The 24,323-nt window shown below is 42.1% G+C and overlaps 1 protein-coding gene and 1 long non-coding RNA gene across 10 annotated transcripts in view; one reads left to right on the top strand and one right to left on the bottom strand.

The window, feature by feature from the left end:
• Nucleotides 1–24,323, bottom strand: part of LOC122568008 (solute carrier family 12 member 4) — a 99,446-nt gene that overhangs the window by 57,079 nt on the left and 18,044 nt on the right. For 2 of the 9 annotated variants that reach the window (XM_043727267.1, XM_043727266.1), the window contains exons 2-3: nucleotides 8,132–8,216; nucleotides 7,766–8,043 (exon numbers count right to left, since the gene is read on the bottom strand). The exons of 6 other annotated variants lie outside the window; for them this stretch is intronic. In XM_043727267.1, the coding sequence (XP_043583202.1) occupies nucleotides 7,766–7,823 (58 nt within the window). In that variant the 5' untranslated portion in view covers nucleotides 7,824–8,043; nucleotides 8,132–8,216. Of the gene's footprint in view, nucleotides 1–7,765; nucleotides 8,044–8,131; nucleotides 8,217–11,027; nucleotides 12,235–24,323 lie in introns of all 9 variants that reach the window. One more of the 9 variants, XM_043727264.1, reaches the window with a different exon arrangement.
• Nucleotides 12,241–16,206, top strand: LOC122568024. Its single transcript, XR_006316946.1, has 3 exons — nucleotides 12,241–14,675; nucleotides 14,756–14,845; nucleotides 15,105–16,206. It is a non-coding gene; the product is annotated as an uncharacterized LOC122568024 (long non-coding RNA).

The raw sequence follows: 24,323 nt of genomic DNA, 5'->3' as shown, positions 1-24,323 counted from the left end.
ATGAATAATTCCTCGAGACAGTTTAATAAATTTTAGATCAGCTAAAGACCGACAGACGAGTCTGTTAGAGCAATGACAGCGCAATTTGATCGATGACGTTCCTTATCGTTGCCTGTTTAAAGGTTAATGCGAGAGAAGTAATAGATCGGTCACGCGACGATTAGCTCGTGAAACAAACAGTATGAGAAACTGTCTCTTATGATTAATATACCTCTATATCTGAAGCTCAACATTCCCAGTACTTGTTTGAAAAGTTGAATATTTCAGTCACTCGAGGATAGTCCAATTCCATTTGCAAATGTCTCCGAACTAATTGTCCACTAACGGTCACGGTCATCTCGTTATATGCGACGATAGAAAGTTTCGTCGACGAACCGTTTCCTCGGGACGAGACCGTCCCCGCTCACTTTCACGGAATTTAATTTCGTCGTTTTATCCCGATGACAACAGGCCGTTTCGATGACAGCGTAAAACGGCTGCGAAAGTGTTCTTACTCGGCGGAATCGCGACGACTCTGCCGTGAAATTCCGACCATTTGCCAAATACTTGCAGCATTCCTGATCTCCTCGACAGACTGCTGCCAACGGATGTCAAGGAGCTCATTTAAAGACAGATCGCCATAGAAATCGCTAGTTCCTTTGAAACTTTCAAAGCTGCTAGCTAATTCTTCCTTTTCCCTTCTCACGGAGAAAGTCTTTACGGAACGATTTAGTACTATCGTCCTTCTTTGGCGCGACGTTCTAAGGAATTATTGGAAAAGAAGAATTTCTTCAGTCAGATCGCCATTTCAGTGTCAATGACTATTCCTCCATATTCTAGCTCGAACGAATCTTCAAGAAATCTCTAGTTTCGTTCATCGTCGAACGAAACTCGATTCGTTTTCATTGCCTCGTAATAGTCTAATACATCATAGTGGCCGTTTATTGGATCGCAAATGTCCACGCGCACGGCGTTAGGTTTCGACTGCTCTACGTTATATAATTGGTAGGATCGCATTCGCGGTTCACCGTCGATCGCAGCTGGCCACTGTAACTGTGATTAATTAATTCGAGCCTCGCTCGTCAATGTTTATTACCTCGTTTCCTGCCATACTCTCTCGTGCTGGACTTCTACGAGACCGGTATCAAAGCGACCGCCGATCAAATTGAATTCTCTGTTTGATCTTTCCAACTCTGGGCTACCTGTGCCACGTTTCCGTGAACGCGTCTCGCAGGTAATTACAAGTCGCAAGCTGAATCTAATCAATTTGCCAACTGTTCAGGTTGTTATTTAAAATGGCACACGGAGTTTCAAGGGGACATTAACGCGGAGGACAAAGGATCTTCGTCCGATTAAACATGGAAAATACAGGGGACGAGTTGTACGGCTTGTAATAATTGCGCGGAATCAGAAATTCAATTAAAATTGGCTCTTTGTTGAGATTATTAATGTTTCCAGCGTTTTGATAGCGATTTAACCCGCGTGACGTTCTGTGGTTTTAGCGAATGGAACGCCGGAACGTTGAAAATGAACTAATTGGTTTAAAAGACCGATTGGTTTACTCGCTCGCGTTACAGTGAAAATCGAATTAGGGTATTATGGAAATTTCTTTGGAAAAATATTACCAACTGGAACGGAGATAATTTCAATAGAAGGTGTCTGTAACATCCATTAGTGATATTGTATAATGCTTCCTTCGATAGTAATTAAGCTATTAATAAACCACGAGATATATAAATCGCGTTATATATTGTAATAGAATTTGACAAACGTACAGAACGTAAATATTCTGACGGGCCGAATCGAATATCGATGCGTTTCAAGCTGCTTCGAGGGCCGATATAATCGTGACACAGGAATCATTCGCTTGCTACGTCAGCTGCAACTATCGATTGCAGTCGAATTTAATTAATTTGCCAGCCACTTATCACGACATCGACGAAATACACGCGAGATGTCGATCGTTTATGACTGTTCATTAATCTAGCGCGCCACGTTTATCGCCGTCGAACACGTTTTATCCCTAAAAAGTTGGCTGGTCAGCTTTTTAAAAACGACGTTCGCATTGAGACTTAAATTTTAAAATATTGCCTCCGTTATTACCGCAAATCGAAATCGCGATCGTAAGCAAATCGTAGTCTATTCTCGATTTCTGTGCTCTTTAAAATCTAAATTTGGCGAATTACTTTGCAACCTTTCACGTTTATCAGAATTTTTCATATTGATGAGGTTGACTGATGGAAGGACGAGTGGATGGATTTGTAATAGAAAAATATATTGAAATAAATAAAGGTATATAAGTATAAGTTCATGCTGATCCAGATCCTTACCCTCTTAGTGTTACGATACAATAGAATCGATAGGGAGCACGTTCATATATTTGTAACAAAAGGACATTACCAAAAAAGTTAATCTTATAGCTGTAGCTAAAAGCTACAAGGAACATAAATAGAAATCTATTTATTAGTTCCTTTGTTCCTAGATCTTGTAACCCAAAATATAATTTATATTCAAGGGCACAATAATATGGACATCTTCTTATTTAGAATATTTTTGTTTCGCTAAATTCTATTTTTTGCGTAATAGCGGTCTTCAGGTCACGGATATACATAAATAAAGACGTAGAGTTTTTCTTGAAGTAATTACTTCAACACAAATAAAATCTAATATAATATAAAGCAACGAATTAATTAATTAATAAAGAATTGCATTATGAAGAAACGAAGAAAATTTACATCTTCCTATTTTAATCATTCCCATTCGCGAATCCCCGTGTAAACAATTTTCCATGCAATTGCCAGTCGTCGACGTTTACGTTTGGGGAAATGCAACCAGCGATCCAACGGGATGTAGATTCGTGTTTGCACGAGGTGAAGCTGCATCGACGGCGCAACGGAATGCGCAACGTCTCGTGGACTTGTTAGGCTAATGGAGGACTGAAAATTCAAAGGCAAATACCTGCGCGGGAATTTACGTCCAGCAAAGGCGATTAAGTAAATCGAGTTTCGAATTGAATCGTCGCGACGAATCGATTGTACCAAATTATTCCCGATTGTTCGTCCATGCTCGATATCATATTCCATGTAAATTGATTCCGGTAAATAATACCATCCTTCGTTTTCATAATTAGGCAATTAAAATATATTATCGTGCTACTTTGCTTAAAATGGAATATCGACGATCAAGGAATTCAAATTTGAAAGCACTTTCTTAATAGAATCTTGAGATTCTTGCGAGTGAAATAAGGAAAAATGAGAATAAGAGGAAGAGAGGGAGAAAGAGAGAGAGAGAGAGAGAGAGAGAGAGACAAGAAGAAAAGGCAAACAGAATGAAGGGAGAAATGAAGGCGGGGAAAGGGGAAAGTTTCAGTCGTTAACGAACGACCCACTCAGAATCGGGTATATTTCAGCGAACCGCTTCGAAAAGGCTGCCGGTGACACTTGAAATCTCGGCCTCATTATATCGCGGTTTCACAAACGTCACTTCACCAACGTGCCTCGTTGGCTCAGTCTAAAAACTAGGTTGTCGTAAGCCACAGACCAGTCACGGGGGTGCAAAACAGCGAAATGACGAATATCCGCGCGAGCAAGAGCTTACGTATTTTTGTTTGTTCGCGAATGATATTCTATTCGTACATTTAAGCTTTTAAAATCAACTTTACATACCGGGAAAAATAAGGCTGTATCATTAACTGTATCGTTAATATATTTTTATAGATACAGCGTAGAATAGACGTCGAATTTAATATCGGATCAGAATGTTTCAATTTTTAAATTTTCTACGCAACTTAATAATATTTAAGAATAGTACCAGTCGAAGCATTCGACACAACAAGCTACAAAGTAGGAGCTTGCGTTTGATATTAAAAGCTTCCCTTGGCATACACCATCGACGTCACTTTACGTGTGGCTTTGTTCCGGTTGCGGAAAAAGTGGGTTACGAACATAACAGAAAAATTGTCCTCAGGGATACAGGCAGGGGTTGAAAATATGAGAAACACGGAACGAAAGAGGGACAACGGATCGTAGTTCCCTCGTGTCATATTCTCGTTGTTCCCTCGTCGGTCGTTTACAGGATATTCCTACATTTTGCTGTTTAAACGAGTCGAATTGAGAGTCGAATGACCAGAAATCCTGCAGCGTCGATCTCTGCGGTCTCTGTCTTTACAGAGGTTTAACGTTCCAGCGTGGAATTTAATGTTTACATCTCGCGAATCTCCACTCGATCTACTGCATAGTCAGTGGGAAAAAGGAGGGCGCAAACGAATCGAGGATCGAAGACTGGAGTGCTGGACTTGAACGTTTTCGCCATCGAGTGGAATATATTTCATATTTTTGCTTTCACAGACAGAATACTTTTATTATATTAGAATTATCTTCAAAACCTGTATACTCTCATTGCCCTTGATTTTAACATATTCTCTATTGTACCATAAACTTTCGAAGTAAATGCAAAGAGAACGAATGGAAGGTGGAATCGAGACAGGAATAGAAGGAAATCGTTGTGCGGGAAATCAGGAACTGACGGGTGTATTGCCAGCTGCGGCACGTTACGCGGCGAGTGTCAGAGATTAACTGTCCTGCAACTGTAACATCTATTGTTCCGGCGTGCATTCGAAACGAGAAGTCGAACAACACGGAACAGCGGCGTATAAAACATCGGGGAACGAAGGGGTTTGGGATTACCAATAAGGTACGACCGGTTTCGTTCGAGAAACGTGCAACACGTGGCACCGAGCATCGTTGAAACGAAATCCGACGACAATCGCGGCTCGTTTAAGCATTAATGCCACCCTCGACATCCGCGGCTCAAAGAAATCACGATGTCTTTGTTCCTGATCATCGTTTAAACTGAAACACTGGAATAAAGTGGTGTTTTGGCGAACGATTCGCTCTTCGACAATCGGCTGTTTGATGAAGATGTTCCAATATTGGAATATTTCGAGACAGGGAAATGGGATCGGGGAGCGTCGATGTTAAAGAAATTTCAGATTTAAGAGACAGTTGCGCGGTCGAACGTGGAATGAAATTTTTAATGGGGATAATTTCCTCGAGAAAAGAAGGGAATTAATAAGAAGTTCTTGTCGATAAAGGAATTAACACTGTAGCAAATAAGCTATCGACTGTACTTGCCAGTCTATGTACACCGGCAGTAATTTAGAAAGATCTTCTCTATTTTCTTCTCTCAAGTTTCCTTTCTTTTTTTACGTTTCTTCCTAGATAACTTTAGTTTTCTGTTCCCTGGTTTCTACTTTTATCTGCTATTGTCCTTGCCTCGAACAGCCTACCGAAGATCAGCGATTTTGCAAGAGCCCATGGGCGCGTAATTCAAATTTTCCTGGCCATTTCCTCTGTCGCGACGAAAAGCAGCACGATCACTCCATTACTTCCGCCAAGTTCCGTATCTCATCGATTCGTCCTTCGAATGAAACTTCGCTATAGCTCGTGAAAGGTGTTCGTCTATCGGTCATTAATGTGGTTGGCGAAGCTTTAAAGATTAACGATCGAACGATTTAACTTAGCTCGGGTTACTTACGGCCGGGAAAACATATCTCTCTTCTACTGGATGGTTTAAAATACGCCGTTTTCTACGCTCTCTAGATATCAGCTGGCGTGTAAATCACCAGGACACTCGAGAAACCGCTTCGAACGAAACGATATCGTTTAAAGGAAAACGAAATTCGAGCGCTCCACATACAATACGTTTAATCTCGATTGCTTTCTAGTGACGTGTAATTTCAAATATTTCATTTTATTCCATCTAGTTTTCCTTCTTCTCGATATTCGGATATTGGAGTCTGTGGGTGAAAGTCCTAGAGCTTAAAAGAGTCGTCGTTGCTACCTTCATTTCTTAAAACCGATAGCATACCAGATAGAAGCATATCTTTCAGAAAAGATATAACCCACTTCCTCAAACTTTAAGCTACCATTTCCGAGAACTCCAAGAGTCATAAATGTCAGGAAGAAACCTCGTTAACTAACCCAGAACCTACCATATTTACTAAACTGCTTAAACATTCGCGAGCTTTATCATTTTCCCAAGTTTTTCACGGACCGCGTAATTTTAAATCTCGTAGTCTAAATCCTGGGCAAAGCTGGAATTCGTGAATCGAACGTCAGGACATACGACGATTTGGCGTATTGATTATTTCGTGTCAACCCTTCTTACAACGATTTTCCGTCACTGGTTGAGACAAAAACATCGTTTTACGTCTATTCTCTCTCTGTTGGAAGTTTCTAGGAAAACGCGACGCGTTTTCGCTTCAAGACGAGTTTCACGAGCTACCGTTATTATCATGGACACGTTGGGCGCAAGTAATCCAAGGAGGATTTCTGTAAAAGCAGCTCGCCATTGTTCCTGGCCGTACAATGGCAGAAACAATGCGCGAGATTATCGAGAAGAGGATAATCCCGAATTTCATTAGCGCCCAGTGGAAATCCTCGTTAAATTTACGTTGTTTTTATCCGATGACGAACGCGAACGCTCGAGTGTACAAGTTGACAGAAACAAAAGGAGAAAATAGGTTCGTAAACGTTTCTATTCGACGGAGCTAAGGGATGTTTCAAGCAATTTCACTGTATACGAATTTTTATACGAAAACACCCACACAACCGTAACAGAGGATAAATCGTCGAAAGCCAATCCGTTAAGCTTATCGGTAGAGGATTGGTCGGTTGGCTTGTAGCGTTTTCATACAGGCGAACTGGCAGCTTTGCCCGAGGAACGTCCAACGCGAGAAATCGTAAAGGAGCTGCTTTCACGGTGGAAATTTACGAGTAACAGAACGACGTTAACTTCGCCGTGGAACGTATCGGCGAGAGATGTTGCGCGTACCAGTAGAATAAGCGATTAATTATCAGATCCAGAATTCTTACGTGGAGTAAGAAAATTGTGGTCAGACTAAAAATTTCTTTCGGCCGGGATAAACGAAATATAAAATTCACGACGCGATTGTAAGCTAAAAACGAAGAAACAACGCCTCTGCTCGTACACGTCAGTAGCGTAAGACACAAATAGTCTGAGCTACAAATGTTTGATCGAAAACGAAGACGAATTTTGACAAGGCGGTAGAAAAATGTAGAATGAACGAGACTCTCGATATAAAAATGGAGCAGTATGATTTTCCTCGTTACTCCTGAATAGGTGAGAGTTTTTTGGCGCCGCGTTGGCACGAGTGGCTCGCGTCGACGCGCACACGACAGAAAATTCCGCGGAAAACGCTGATTCTCATGCCAGCTACACGTTGCAACTTCTCGTTTTCAAAGCAATGCTTTAGATAGAAAACCACGATATTCCGAGCAAACGCGAACTTTCGCGGAATAAACGTCACGAATTGGCAGCCACGCGGAGAGAGAACTTCTAAAATTCGTGTATCGTTTCTGTTATCGGTTAAAATAACCATACCGTCTGCGTTCGCACGGTCATCCTAACTATCGAAAAAGAGCAAAAGTGCTCGGAACGATCTTTAAATAAAAAATCCCAACAATTTGATAATCCAACAAAAATCCATCGAAATAAAACATATAAATTTCTCGGTGGTGTTTTTTTATTATACATCCGAACCAAAAATGAAACGAAAGATCGTAACAAAAGACAGGCGCAAAGTCGCAGAAACTTCGGTGACGCGGATCTAGGCCGATCGATCGGTCGATAACGATCGGCCTAATATCATTTCCTCTGTTGGAAGAGCGGAACATCCGCCAGGGGACAATGGGACGTCGGTCCGTAGCCCCGATCGCACAATCGAGCCCGCGACAATGAGAAAAAGACTAAACGCGGTACTTGCCTTCGACGAGCTGCTCCTTCTTCACCAAGATCAGAGGAATAGCTCCGGAGTTGCTCATAGTCCCCTACTCCGATTCGCTTATCGAGTCCTCTTCCGTTCACCGGTTCCTCGCTTTTCACCCGCGCGACACCAACCTCGATAACATCCAACCCCGCACTTGTGCCGATTTATCGCCACGACAGTTGCTATTCTCGCGCTCGATGCTGTAACACCGTGTCCACGCGATAACTCGCCGATCCTCTCCGCTCCTTCTTTCACGATGGCTTCTCCACGATCGACTGATACAAATGTCGAACCGAGAATTAATTACGAAATTGTTTGGTCATCGCGACGATAACAGGTTCGATATATGATTAGATAAATTACCTGTTTGTCACTTTGTCCGTAGAGATCAATGGCTTTTCTTTGTTGACTGATCACGCGATCGTTGGTGGAGGCTCGACGGTATTATCTGAAAAAGTTTCGCTGGCCCATCGTGTGTTTCCTACGCGGTTCTATGTATTCTGTTCGAAACTCTCTTCGGATAAAATCGAGGGCACGAAGCGTAAATGCAAAGAAAAACTTTGTTCGTGTGTTTCACGATGGTCGTTCGATCGAGCTTTGCTTCTTCGGGATACAGTGCCGCAACAACGACTCTAACAAAAACGGCATGAGTTTCGCAGAGGCGGAAGATCCCCGTACGAATCTTTCCGATGCACACAGGAATGCAACGCGAAAAACACGAATCAGCGAGGCACACACCAACTACGATTCTTTCTTCTAATCGTCGATCGTTGATAATCGTATTCGCGAAAGAAATCCAGCGAAACGATCGAACAGAGGGTAGCATAGAGGAGCAGGGATTCAAACAATGAAAACTTCTGCTTTTATATTCCCTGGGAATTGTTCGATCGACCTGTTCCAAGGGTGAGACACGAAAGGGGCGTTCCCAAGCAAGTTGAATGGATTTCCGGCCGTTTTCGAGAACGCTTGGGGACGCTCATCGATCTTCATTTAGGCCGACTTTGAGGAAAAATTGAACAGTGGCCACGGTATAACGAAGCAACCGGGTTAATCGAGTCAACCGGCCGCTTCCGGTATCAGGGATATTCTCGATTCTCGTATTACCATTCGACCAACTTTTAATTTATGCGCAGGTTTCGGTGAAAACTTTCCACTTAGGATAAACGGACGTCCAGTTCACACGGACGGAATTGAAACAGACTTTCGGAAGTTCGACCGAACGATAGATTCGTTCGATTTTATTTCAACGAATTCGGGAATTTTTTTAGATAAACGGAATCGAGTTTGAGTTAGGATCGGTACAAGCGGAGAATTAATAATGAAAATGGGATGATACACGGAACACGTGTTCCTGATGAAAAATTAATCCCCGGTACGAGGTACAAGGAAACTGTGTCATTCGGTTGATTCGATGACACCCGCGTGTGATCGATTACGCGATATAATTTTGGTCCCTGTAGATATAGTTGAAGCAAAACAGAAAAGTAGGGCGGAAAATAAAATTGCAACGCATCGAATACAAGGTACGTAAGAATAAGATTCGTAACAAAAATTCAAATATCTTTATGTTCGCCGTTATGCGAAAAGAGACAAATAGTATCGAAATTATTCGATAATATTTTGGCGTAGAACGGGTGACATTGATACGATACAGCGAAAAGGGTCAACTTTAGCTGGCTATTTCATCAATGCGTCACTGATCGATCACGCGTTACGTTGATCCCACCCTGTTTGTGTCATATTGTATCGACATGTAAAACTTGAATGTGCATGCACCACAGCCAACGCTTATAACGTGCAACTTCTGTACGGTAATCTATTTGCTCCGAAACGAACGAAATCGCTGAATTGCCTTTCCTTTCTCATTGGTCGTGCTCGAATAAATTTCATTCTGTGTATCGTTCCAATTTCGCCTTCCAATCGGGACTCGAGAAATATTAGAAATTATCGAGGAAGAAAAGTTGGCAAAAAAACTGTCTACGATCTACGTCATATCGAAGAAGAGCTTAAGGAACTTAGAACTGTGATACAATAACTTTTAATATAACGATATAAACGAACGGAGCGATATTGTTTCTGCTGTAACCATCTGCAGTATCAATTTCATACACGTTACACGATTTTATCGGGCAAAACGATATTTCGCCTGTGAGGCTTTACACATACAATACCTATATCGAGCGCAGATACTTTTCCAAACAACGTAGACAACCTGTCGCGTGCTGCTCGCCGTTTCCGTCAATGGACTAAATCTACCAGAAAAGAAAGGAACTCGGTATTTTTCTTCTCATACGAATTATAACTTCTTCGCGACCAACACATAATAATGATTTATTTGTTATTATAAAAGAGAAAGTACACTCTAATACAATAATAGGGAAATTTAACGAACACTTGTTGAACATAATTCGATGAAAATATCGGCCAGACTATCTGGAATCATGCCTGCGCCTATTCGGCCTGGAAAAGCCAGATTCGATTAATTTTAACGACAATGATATGCGTTGTTCGTGACGATCTCGTGCGTTGTATTCGTGCCTGTTTTATTCACGAGAACCGCGAACAAAGTGGATCAATTAAACCAGCGAACGAACCTTAAACGAGCAAAACGTTTTTAGAATATCGCAAGAGAACAAAGGGCGCCGTATCGAGCAACAAGTAATCGCGTCGTATCTTCCTAACCAATTACACGTCGCTCGGATTAGATCGCGCTGATGTAAAATTCGGTTGGAAATTGTGAGAAGCGCGAGCAGGTAGAAGCGAACAAACAAACGGGCGTGCGTTATAGGAAACAGATAAATCATTGATCGATCCAAGGAAAGGGATCTAACGCTCCGAGCAAGATTATATCTCCGTATTTCTTCCACCCGACACGTATTTATATGCACGTCGAAAAGATGAAGTAAATCCTGAACGAGGAAGCTCGTGAAATTTTCATCGGGTCTCGTCTTCAACGCTCCTTGAACTCATCGATCCGTAACGTATAACATCTCCAACTTGCCATAAAAAATACGAGGAGAGATGTTTCCTCGGGAAGCAACGAGGAGAGAAAAGGAATCACCTGAGATCATCCCGAAGAAGCCAGCTTCCCCTTGACGCGCAACACCACTGCCCGCCTCTCTCAAGCCAACTGGCAGAAAACGAGTAAAAAGAAAGGAGATTCGAAAGACCGAACGCGCACACGAGGTTGCTGCTCTCGATCCCCGATGGATCACGTGGCTGGATCGGCGGTTCAGGATCCCGGCCAGTGTCAGCTCACCCCCGGTTCAAGCTGGATCGATGAAGGCTGCTCCTCGCATCGCACGCTGCCTGGGTCTCCTCTCTCCCGTATATCGACAGTTTCACCCCTCGAGACGCCGTGAATCGAGTTCCACGATTTCGTTCGCCGATCTTCCCACTGCTCGATCCGAATTCAGAGGACGGATACTGCTCGTGCGGACGAACCAAACCCTCGAGTTAGTCGCACTACCGCGGTTCGCGATCGAATTCCAACTGGACGCGGGCGAAGGATCGCCTTTGAACGCTAGACCCGAGTGACAGTGGTGGACGTCGAAACGACAACCTCCAACCGACTGACCGAACCGCGAGCAACCAAACGACCGAAGGACGATAGATAAACGGGAGGAGTGGAGCGATATCGTAGGACGCCACCGATCGTCAGGATGGAGACGCACAAGTGGTTTTTCGCGTTTTGTCCCGGGGGTTGGTTGCTCTCTCTGCCCCACTCACCTGGTATCCGCGTAGGGTGCGCACCTACTACTACCCACTGGGTAGCTACCTCTGCCACCCACCCGACCTAACCCGTCACCCACTCTGGCCACCCCACTGCTTCACTCGCTAACGCCACGTTAGGAACTCCCTCTCTCCCTCTATCCTTTTCTTTCTCGTTCCCTCCCTATGGCTTTACCGTGCGCCACTCGCTCCGTCTCTCTTCGGGTTTCGCGGTCTCTACCCTTCCTTCCTTCGACATTCGAACTGGTTTCCATCGTCTCTATCGACCCCGTTAAACGAACGTTTGGCTATCTTCGTCCGAGCTTCGCGCGCTCCCGGTTTATACTCCCGTCGAGAGTTTACACCGGCGCGGCGCCGCTTTCCTTCCAACGCGCCGCTTTTCTTCTACGATTTTCTCCACCACCACGGGCCTCGTTACCTTTCTATGCTTCTGCTTCTTCACCAACCACGCTGTAGTTTCTCATTTTGTCACGGCGAACTTGCTTCATGCTGCTTATCGTTGTTGCCACCGGTGTGCTTATTACTTCTCGTCCTCTCGGTTCGAGTCTGTTTTCTACGTGTCTTCAATGCTTTACTTTAGATAGCTTCGTTTACGTTCCGCCTATTTCCAGCAGATTTTCTTTCCGCTGCTATTTCTTCCTTTCGCTTTCTTTGTCAAACGAATTTGTTACGTTTCGTCCGTTTCCACTCTTCGTCGCTAATAAAGTTTCCGCCAATTCGTTGTTTGGTAATACCTGTACATAAACCGGATATCGCGTGACTTTTCTCCTCGTCGTGCACGTCTTTCTCTTCGGGACGACGTCGATACGTTTCGACGCCGCACTTTCGAAATTTCCAATCGTTCTAATTGGTGGAGAGCGAAGAGTACGATTTCTATCAATAACTCCGAGAACGTGCGGTCTATCCACGGCTATAGTTACGTCCTACTTTTTATTTAAATGGCAACTGCGCAGCCTGATAGGGATGAACGTCGATGAAAGTTTGATGAGAGACCCGTCATAGGGCGGTTGCGAAACGATTAAAGTTTCACCGGATTCCGCTCACTGATTCTCCGCTTTCGTGATTCATGGGTACGCGTCCGACCGAAGATGCGCCCTACGGACGCGAATCATTCGTTTTAGACGCTTGTTAATATCGATTTGGGAAAATTGGCCTCGACGAAGGTAAACGACGATAAATGGCTGAAATATGGATTTTGGGATATCGTTCAAGGTGTTTTCTAAATCACCGGTCTTTGTTACAGTCGTTTGATATTTCCAGCACGAGCAGATGCATTGGTATTAAGCATTTCGCGTATCATTCGTCGTACATGACCATGACGCAAAATAGCAACCGATTGTTGACAGAATCTCATCCGACTCGATTCGTTGTCGAATCGAGCTAAAAAATGACCATTCCGATCGAGAAGGTGGAACGCGTGAAAGAAATGTTCACCATCGTCGCTGTAACGAAATATCCGCTAAATCAGAAAACTGCTCGTTTGAAGAACCGTCGAGTTCCACATGTACAAACATTTCGCGACTAGTTGGAGCGTTTCGAACAAACAACAGGCTCATGCACGATTTCAAGCATCCGCAACGTTCGAACAACGCGAATGTCCCCGCTATACCCAGAGGATACAACGACTACTTCGAATAGTAAACACATTACCGGCGCCCTTGCTGGTCCGCGTGATTTCCAGTGCATATCGCTCTTTGTACGCTCTTTGTGCGCTCTTTGTGCTTTAGTAACGTACGAATTTTGTCTCTAGTTTGTTTGTCTCACGCGATGGTACCAAGCCACCACGAGTTACGCCGAGAACGATCACTGGGTCTCTATGACATTTTAAAATGAAAAATCCGACGAGAAGTGCAAAGAACCACCGTTATTTTTCATGAAAATGTGCTCTGTGTTTGCTATTTAAAACGATTCGTTGTATTCTTCCGTGTTGTAATTCAAATTTATTAGTTGCGAGACTAAAGGAACGATACGTTCAAGAGATGGAATCCATGTTTTCAAAATGATTTGATTTTCACTACTTCGATTTTCAATTCGCTGACACCTCGATCCATTTTTCCAACGTTTGCTTCGTGCGATTAAACAATGCTGATTTTTCTCCCCTTCGAGAATCTAATACTCGAAACGTCCAACGTGAATGGAACATGGCCAATAGGGGAAAATCTCATACATTTTGAGCTAAAAAAAAAAAGTCAAATTCCCTTCGTGAAACGTGGGCCGAAACGCGGCCGCGATTTATTGCCTTGGCACGAGGCAATCGTAATATGGGGTCGAGCAATATCGGATCAAGCCTCGACTGAGTAATTAACGCAAATCGGAAAAAAAGACGATACCTTCGAGTCGGAATCGACAAAGTCTAATTGGTCACTTTCATCGACAAATTATCGCGGATAAAGAATAGATCGACGAAGAATCGATCATTGGTACTACAAACCCGAGCGGAGGATGAGGAAGCTTTCGATTTAAATTCGATTTCACATTTATACATTCGCGTGTAGTTTAAACGGGAAACTTGTGTAGAAACTCGTTTCATTTCTCGTTCTCGTTTATAACATTCCCATCCCTCGACGCATCCATTGCTGGATCTTCAAATTTCCAGCCAAAACTTTCAACAAGTTCTGATATTTGCATTCCTTAAGTGAACGAATCGCAGAGTCGGTAGCTTCTCGATCTTCCACAGCTATTTTCCTGAGAAATCAATTTTTCTGAAAAAAGATCTCCATTCGAAAGCAAAGATGCTGGCCACGAAAGTCGAGGCAAAGAAACGAGACGAAGAATGTTGTTTGTTCGGAGAAGATTCGTGATTCGAGGCGATCGGTGTGCAGTAGTCATTGGAAATACGTCGTAATGTTCTCTCGACAAACAAGATTCAGCTCGATCGTATACGTGGCGCACAGACGGACGACGCTATGATTTCTCTTGCTCGTAATTGAACGATCGAACAACGTGTATGGCTTTCATCGTTGATCGCAACGAAGGATGTCCTTAGGACGTGTTTTCGTCCGTGACACGTGCTTCTGTCCAAGTCCAATGGATAAAGCGAATCGCACGCGTTTGGAATGAAATCCTCTGTTTTAGACTTAAACCGACGTTTATCGTAGGCTCGATAAATCGGTTTCGTTGGATCTTGCGGCAAGACTGGATCGGAGATTGGTTAAACTCGTTTAGAGTTTAACAGGTAGTACTAAAGAGTTCTTGGATCGGATGCAGTAATAAGGATAAGCGTACGGTCCTTTTTATGATCCTCTTTATGTGTAGATAGCCGCTCATTGGAGAGAACGAATGGTACGAGAGAGTCGTGCTAGCAAAGCTTGGACAAGAAAAGTTGGAGAACTTAGCGGAATATAGGTTAGTATAAGTCGTTGAAAATTTCAGAGTCTAAGATGTATTTTCGATTAACTCCTTGACGTCGTTTAACGCGAAGCAGAAAGTTTATATAGCGATAAAGTTTTCAGATTGAGTGACTGTGTCTCAGTTAGTAGAAGTAACTACGTATTATCTGATCGAATAAATATCTAGGTTTGGTTCCAACGATCTTTCTACACGTTTGTCCTGCAAGCTCCAATAATTTTCTCAACGAATAACCATTTTTCTTTCCTTTCTATAGCTATACGATTCAGTTTGCTACGTATTAGGCGCCATAGGCCGTTCACGATGTTTGGAATCGACATCGCGGTACAACAAAGGCTCAACGAGGGTCGATCGTGTAATCGAGAACAGATAGGGCGGCACTGGTTTCAACGCGAACTCCAGATGATCGATCAGGTCGAACGGGCTACATGGCGAATTTTATGCTTTTAACTTAACCACATACAATACCACGGCCACTCACGGAAATTTAACATTCAACTGTATCGAGTTTGAAAAATACACCCACGATTTATCATCGGCGATAATTCAACGACGTTGCAGCGACAAACGGCTGGTTTGCCCCTTTTCTCTTTTTTATTGTTACGAGCGTTTCGATATCCGGACAAAAAGCGAGACAAGCTAGAGAAAAGGCGAGAGCAGACGGTCGAAAGCCGATCGACTCGTCGTTAAACGAAACTATTTATTTTTATTTCCCCGCGGCCAGACGGCGAATCCCTTTATCGTAGAATCCTCTTACGGACTCCAATTCTGAAATACAGCCTCGAAACCGGACCACTACATGCTCCATTTCGCCCTGTTATTCTCAAAAGCTTCTCGTTTACCTTATCTTCCGATTTCAAGTCCAGTCTGTCTTGTATTTCCTCCGATTGTTCCCTGTGTATCGAGAATTTCCCGAATCGTTCGACCAGCTATTCCAACACAGATCATGACCAATGATTGCGTCAAAATATTTGTAGCGGCACATAAATTAGAGGACAATTCAAATCATGTTGTTGTTTTCCTCGGAGTATCAAGATCGTTAGGATACACGTAATGTAAGAATAAATAAACTCCGAGCAAAGCAATGTACCGTTGAACAAAGACGAATTTGAATCTTCCGACTCTCCCCCGACCATTATAAATAAGCGGACGCAATCGTAAGGAAATGAGTTACAGTCAGTTGTCGCTCAGTTATTAACCAGTTATTAACGAATTATCAGCGATCTAGTTAACGAGCCATTAACGATCTTATTTTACGACTTATACACTGTCTTAGCGAATCGGTTAGTACGAGCGTCTTTGCGAACATTATCTGTATAATAATTTATCATTTTAAATATATTGGACAGTTTCAACAACGAGCAATCTCGTTCATTAAACCTCACCGACCAACCATCCTCTACACATAAACCTCCACATATTTGTCGAACATCACTGTCGGACAAATTCGCGGTCCTTGGAAAATAATTCGACTGAACCTTAGAAAACGTTAACAAATGTTACATAGACATAGCAGACGTCTCGCGCGATCGCCGGCTTTCCATTGTTTCTTCCTTGTAAAGCACTCGAATCTCGCGTATGAATAAAATTGTGATATCTCCGGGAACGTGTAGCCACCGACAACTTCGATCTCGAGCTACTTGTAAAGTCTACCCTAACGTGACGCAAAAAGTTTCCACGAGTTGACGCAAAAATTACGACAGCCAAGTTTGATAAGCCATTATCACGAAGAAATCCTCTTTACGGAAGGATCAGTGTGCAGAAGAATGTTGTCAAACTCGAGCTGCTCCGGTTTTCACTTTAATCTCGATATTCGTGAAATAAGGTAGTAAAAAAGTCTGTAAGATGACGTTCAAGTTTCGTTTACTCGAGTCGCTGTCAGCTTCGTATTCAACGAGACCAACGTAGGTGTTCAAGACGAACAACTCTAAACAAGAATGATAAATTACCCGCGCGAAACATCGCTTTTGACAGCTTGTATCTTTGATAATGAAATATTAGGATCATGCTTGGAAATTACTTCTTGAGAACAGGCAAAACGATACCAAGTCTTCTCGAAATTCTGAATTACCGTCAGATGAATAACAAGCAACTGTTTTTTCCCAAACTTCCTCCTCGAGTCCGGGAATAATGAAAAATGGCCAGCAGCAAGATTTATCTCCTGCAATGCTACATCCACGGTAACCGTGGAAGACGAGCATTAAAGATGACAAACGATCTTGCCTCGGCGGTTAATCTCCGTTGCTGCGAAGTAACGCGTTCTCGATAGAATGATCGATGCAATAGCAAAATGCGATAGCAAGGTGTAATAGCAAGAAGATTCAATAGAGCTAAAAGGCAACGAGACACGTTAAATCACGTACAAGCCTGTATAATGGCAACTAAGTTTATGCTAACCACTCAATGATCGAAGCGAGATAGTCGTGGGAAACCCCAAAGGACATGGTAATTCTAAGACGAGTCGACCATCCCAGGTACCGTTGATCGTAGATCAAAACCATTAGCAACTTTAGACCTCAACCCAAGTAATTGACACTTGTAGATGTCTCCTTCTCGCGTAGGTGGTCGGATCTTAACAACAAGATAAATGAATAGTTGTTACCCCAAAAATATGACAATATTGTATATGGAATATGTTAAGGTTTCATCTCGTAATAGAGAGAGAGAGAGAGAGAGAGAGAGAGAGAGAGAGGAAATGCGTGGACGAATGTATAATAGAAATATATTTAAGTAAGTTTAACACTATAATTACCACACCAGTCAAATTGACTGGTTTTACAATTTTATTTTAAAATTCCTACTTCATGTTATATCTTTTTTCCGCAATGATGTAATGACTTTCGCAACGATAATTAAAAAAATAATATAATGAATTTTATTTTGTTTTCTATGTATTCAAACTCAAAATAATTTTGTATCAAGGTTACTTATACCAATACCAGTCAAAATTACTGGTACTTACCAAAGTGTAAAAGGGTCCTGCAATGTGTTTATCGAACCCCAATTAACCAGTTTCCTCGTTTTATACAACTTCTCACACGTTTTTAAAATTTTTACTACGTATCATTCGATATGACGATATCAGTTATCAGGAAAATTCCGGATCGATCGTTAGATCGCTAGATGCTAACATTAAAAATACCGCAGCAGTCAAAATGACTGATTCTACAATCTTATAAATGTGTCAATCCTCGTTTAAGGATGATGGTCCCAGATGGATTAATAATACAAAAAATGTACTACATAACATGGAATTCCTTCTGTAAGAAAGTAATAAATCAATAAATATAAAAATATTCTATTATTTCTTATTTTTTAAAGACCAGTCATTTTCACTGGTTTTGTTAGAAATAGCTTTGTGTTAACTATTGGTAGTTTTAGTGTTAAGTATAACTACAATGTGTATACTAGTGCAGATCCGCAGGCCGGCTATGGGTGTTTATACAATTACGAAAACTAACCTGTCTGTACCCGGCTGCATCATTTGTGCAAGGCATATTTCTAGAAAAGGCTATGGGGCTGAGAGGCCTTTGAAATTGATTTAGTAATAAACAATATTCAATGGCTTCGAGGACTAAGAAAACTAAACATCAGAAAAGATGCGGAGTTTTGCTTGAAGTGGGATCCACTTCAACAGAATATCTTACGTATTATTGTAGCTTCGTATAAAGATGACTGGCAACGAAATCGGAAAACCGTTTTTTCGCGAGCACCAGGTGTGTTAGGTGGGTCTATTATTCTCGTTATTTAAGGTTTACGGAGAGGAGCCCGCGACACAATGGGGGCTCGCCTTTTCGCGGCACGCGCTGCTAAGAATTAAAGAACTAAATTCGGTCCAATTAAATTTACGACCGCTGCTCCTTCTAATGAAAGCACGCTCGACACCTTTTTGTCCCCTGGATCGACTGTGACAGCGAATCTCCAGCTGCTGCAGCCAACATTTCCCCGTTCAAAATGTGCAATACACAAGGTGACTTGTGTAAAAGATCATTCATGGAACTGCGAGACTCTAGGTCGTGTAAAATGTAGGGATTGGTATTTTAGATCATAAGGTAAAGAAATAAGAAGAGAGTATACCCTGGAAATTGTAATATAGAGACGTTGACTGCGTGAACTGCAGCTGTTTCTTGAAATAAATAAATACAAAGATTATTAAAGATTGGACTTTTCTGTTTATAAAATTCATCGCAGGAGAACAGGACATTTTGAATGTTTGCGAACCAAGAGGACCAGAAAGATGGTCCGTTTCTGTTTGATTTCTAAAATGTGGATAACCAACCAATCTGCAAGAACTTAAAAATACTAACGGTCAAAGAAGAAATCGGCAGGTACGCAGAAAAATACAAGGAAAGAACGGCAACACATCCAACACATCCAAGGAAACTCATAGAAAGAAGACTAAAAAGAAAACACCCTACTGACCTCAGTAAAGAAATAAAATAGTCAAACTGGAAGATGGTATCCCGCTGGGAGTATTCATCCACATGTTATTTAGCAATTAAGTTAGAAAAATTTACCAAATGTCCAGCTGGGCAAATTGTAAAGTACAAATTAAAAAATAAAAAAGAAAAAAGAAAAAAACCAACCAATCTTCCATTAGTCAACCCTCAGCCGCTGTTTGTTCTGTTAGTACAGAAGAAACCCTTTAGCATTTTCTTCCGCTGATCCTTCGCGCCTTCCGTTAACGCTATTTACGATTTACGAATCGATACTAATATTCGTAACGATTTGCATATCATCTAAATCGTAACACGACGATATCTTATCTGTTTCGAGTAATCTACGGTAATCTACAATGGTAAATTACAGAAAAGAGATTGGATGAAATTGGAAAAAAGTAGCGTGGACGCGATAGAACGATGGAAACGTGGATGACGGCTGGCTTCACCGTTTCCTCGGGGCCGTGCAGTTCCGCTAACGTTTCATTAAAACTTCTCTGCGAAAGCGCCGGTGTCGTGAATTTAATTAGGACAATTACGCTCCCTCCGTGTTGCCAGCTCCGTTACAGTTTACTCGTGGTGCCGCGGGAGTCATTTTTACGACTCGAATCCCCGCGACTACGGGGACGTTCCGTGACGTCGAACATCGAATTAAAATCCTCTAATCACAGGTTTATAGATAATAACGACGAGATTGGACGATAGCATCTAACGAATAAATTTTCTTTTTGCTTTAATCTCCTTCTCTTATTCTATTCACGTGTATACATTTTCGAACTGATCTTAAATTCAATTAAGATACGCGTTAAGATATCGCAATAAAATTGGGACGAAGATATTCTCTACTTTGCAACGTATACAAATTGTGCTTAAAATATTTTCTGTACTATCACAACCGAAGATAATACTTGGCTCGTTGTTTTCTGATGATAAAAAATAAATTCCTAACGGTACGTAGAGAACTGATAATACGCAAAGACGAATTTTACGTTACATGTGAAAAGATTTTGAAATTGGCAATTTTTTCCCCACTCACATTGCGCCGAAAACGAAAACACAAATCTTCCAAGCTATGCATCTCGAAATCCCGCGAAATATTCCAAGAATCGGTCGATTCGATTGATCGAGAGACTGCACGGTAGGAAGGTCGGGTCGGCAGTTTCTCCAAGAAACACAAGCAGCTCCGCTCTACACTATTGAGCACTTGTGTAACTGTTGTCGTATCCGTGCAGCCCCTGTCGACAGTTCGAAGGGTGAGAAGGGTGCACGAGCGATAGATCGCATGCCTGGCGCCAGTTAACAATCGAGAACCCTGCATTTATGAATAAGGCTGCACAGCAGGCGAGGTAAGGTCACAGACAATGAACCTCGATTCAGTTCAGGGCCTCAGCGGGACGTCACGTCAAGACGTTGTCGGTCAGGGTGGTTCTGCCACACCCTCGACCTGTCGCGAATACGGTACCTTCTCCTCCTTAATCTGTTTACAGACGTGCCTTTAATTGATCGAACTGTATGCCGTGTAGTTGTAAATTCAATCATACACGGGCTCGATGATACACGTGTCTTGAAACGGGATGGAAATTTACTTCGATCGATTCGGAAAGAACTTGGAAAGAACAATAATTTTGGAAAAAATTGAACAGCTTGGAAACACAGCATACGCGTGAATGTAACATTCACAGATAACGCAAGATATACATGGTAGAACGCGGCACGATATTTACTATCGAAATTGTGGCATGCAGCGTTACATGGTACAAAGATGTGTCTCGTATGTTTCGTGCAGAGTGCGCTGGAATCGATATTTCAGACGCGCAAACCGATCCACTGTGGCAGATAATACGAAACAAAGCTTGTAAATACCGGAGTCCATATGGAAATTGACGTTTCCCGCAAAAATTGAAGCAATCACGGAAAAATTCACACTCGCCTACGATATACTCGATCTCGGTACCGGGCTACGATACAACCCTAGATTGGATCGATACTGTACACCTGCGATCGTAACGAGACAGAGAAGCGTAACGGATCGTAACAGAAAACACAAAGCGATTCCGGCGGAAACTGTTCTGCAGGAAGCGTGATGTTTTGGCTTTCGTCGTATTAGCGACGAATATATAATATCGTCTCAAGATCAACGGTTATACAGGCAATTATCGCGGCGAAGGATCGCTCGATAGGGAAACGTCGAGCACGAAGGTCTAGGATAGAAATTGCGTGCCATGCCCCAGTTAACGATCGAGGTCTGCGTTCAGGAGAATATGGTTGGAATAAGGTCGCAGCCAATGAACTTCGCCATCGTTATTTCGGAGGTTGAAACTCTTTCGATTTCCAGTAACGAAACGATCGGACGAGTTCTGCTCTTCATCCACGCGATTCTGAAAACCAATGCTGGAAGGAATCGAGAACAGAAAATCGGAAAAAGATTTACGGTCAAAGTCCGTTTTTTCCAGAAGACGCTAAATCGCACGCTCGATGGACAGAGAAGTACAATTAGCGGAATGCTGGACGACGCGACGTACCTTGAGTACGTAGAAAATGGTTATGAAACTTGCGCGCAATTCATCAAGAAGATTCCAAGCGTGATCTTTTGCCATTTGCTTCCTAAGAAAATTCCTGTTTCTCTCTTGCGACGTTTCCTGCGAGTATGTCCGGAAATACACATTGAAAGGGTGAATTTCCATTTTGAATTTCGTTCGAACGGCTGAAATATTGTCTATTGTGTTATCGTGAATCGCGAAATAACGAAGTTTCTTTGAAAGCGCGAGAAAATAAAGATTGTAGAATCTTCGAGATTGGTGTCGAATTGACCTTCTAGTTTCGCAAAAGGATGAAATTGAAGACTATAGCCTGTAGGCAACGAGATAGTGGCCCGAGTTTATAAATAAGGTTATCAGGGTCGGCGCATTGAGGGTGAAGGTAGAAAAGCTTGGTTCAAGGCCGCACGTCTTCGTGCGAAGATCTCGACCAGATGAACCTGCCATGTTTCTATTAACGGACTAGTAACGACTTTAATCTCGTCGACCTTCGCGGTGGTTTCTTGATGAAAATTCGATAACACAATGCGCGTCGATTATCGTGAAAATTAGTGAAACCGACTAGGGAAATTTCGAAATTTCCAGAATTAAATTGAAAAATTGATCGGTCACGAAGAGATGGTGCGACTAAATATCGAAACTCAGATACAACGGAGAAAAACTAATAATTTAGAAAAGATATATATTTTTTATTAAGGCGCGAATATTTGATAGGTTGCTATTTCTGGGACTAGGAAACTCTCAAAGTCTGTTTTTATATTAAAAAAGTTTTCATTCGATAAATTCTGCCTGGTAATAGAATTTTCCATTACGATTTTTGCTTTAAGTATAGTTTTACAGGCGTCGTTGCACGCACGTAAATGTTTATACCTCGTTAAATATTTTACGCGCGTATTTTACTTCGAAAACCGTCGAGAAAATGCAACATTTTACTTCTCTAGATATTTCCTAATGAATGTTTCATCTCGTTGACTCTTAAAATTCTTCCTTAAGAGCGAAGAAGCAGTAAAAAGAAGAAAGACGAACAAAGCGTAAGATACAAAATGTAAGACACGCGCATATTACAAAGAAGCTAAATTCGCCGGGTATTATTCAAGAATTAGACACAAGGGGAACTTTCCCAATTTCACGGAAGAAAAAATGCAGTTCCAAGAGATAAACGACTCCTCGAGTGGGAATTTATCGTCAGGTTACTAAAATTAGTTCCAACGACGAAGCGAATTACCTTTTCAAGGAATTTCTCTGCGCGTTAATCGACGATTTTCTTAACTTCGGCATTCGACTCTTTCTCACCAGTGAACATTCAATATTTTTATGCTTATTGCGTATTCGAGAACGGAATAAAATGCGATAACAAAAGTAAAGAAAAACAGAGGAAAATTGAGGATCGCGAAGTTTATTAGGATATACAAATTAGAGGAAAATAAAATCAATATCGTCGATGGAATTTCATCTGGATCGAGAGCTCCTTTTTCATAAATGAGAATCGATCGAAATTCCTAAATACGGAAGATAAATGCTGCCATACCAACCACGCGAGAACCCAGTCGTATTTTCCTCCTTTGCCCTTCTGTTTCCTCCTTTTCTTCCAGTTTTCAGCGAAATAATGGATAGATGAAATATTCGCATGTTACTCGAGGTAGGGACATATTAAATGTCCTCGAATCGAGCACGTTGTGTGTAAGTACAAAGAGGAGATTCTGTTCCAGCGTATTATCAGGGAACGCTGGCAATAAGAGTGTAAGAAGACTTTCATGATTTTCAGACAACTCCCGAAACGCGTAAGATTCTTGTTTACTCTACTTTGATACGATCCGAGTTTTCTCTGAATAGAACATCGCGTATTTCGTCTTTCAGCTTGTGCATCGATGAAAGATCGAGACATCGACTTCTATCATTTATTTAACGACGTATTTCTCTGATTATTTCTTTTCCATGAATTTAACGCGACGATAGAGACGTAACGAGAAATTACGTGACACCGAGTTATTAAACACAGTGCGCGTTACAAAAGATTGAGAGGATTCGATAGATAAAGAAAGAATAGCAAAAGAGATAAAATTTTCCGTTTAAAAAAAAAGCAAATTCCCTGCTGGAAAGTTACTTAACTACAGTCATTCGATCTCGTCCATGTTGTCGTATGTAAAATACTGCTTGCAGCACGATTATTATTATTATTATTCGCATGAACAAGTAAACACGAGACGTACACCTCGTATCTAAGCAGGCGATTAGACACTCGGAGCAGAGGCCATGCGCCCACATGACCGCGTAATGCTAAACGATTGTGGAAAGTGGCCTTGGGACTTGCCACGAATCGATAATAGCCCGGCCCGATATCGCTTGATCTACCGATCGTTCGCGTCATTGGATCGCGAATCACACACGGAAATCTAATCACCAATCGAAATCTCACGCCATTCTATCGTCTATACACGTACACGTGTATATATCTGTACGTTCGTTAATTTACCGTAGCGGAAGCCGAGAACGCGAACG

This window comes from Bombus pyrosoma, linkage group LG5 (assembly GCF_014825855.1).
Source record: "Bombus pyrosoma isolate SC7728 linkage group LG5, ASM1482585v1, whole genome shotgun sequence".
In the NCBI taxonomy this organism is placed as follows: domain Eukaryota; kingdom Metazoa; phylum Arthropoda; class Insecta; order Hymenoptera; family Apidae; genus Bombus; species Bombus pyrosoma.
This window is presented reverse-complemented; position numbering and strand designations above follow the sequence as displayed.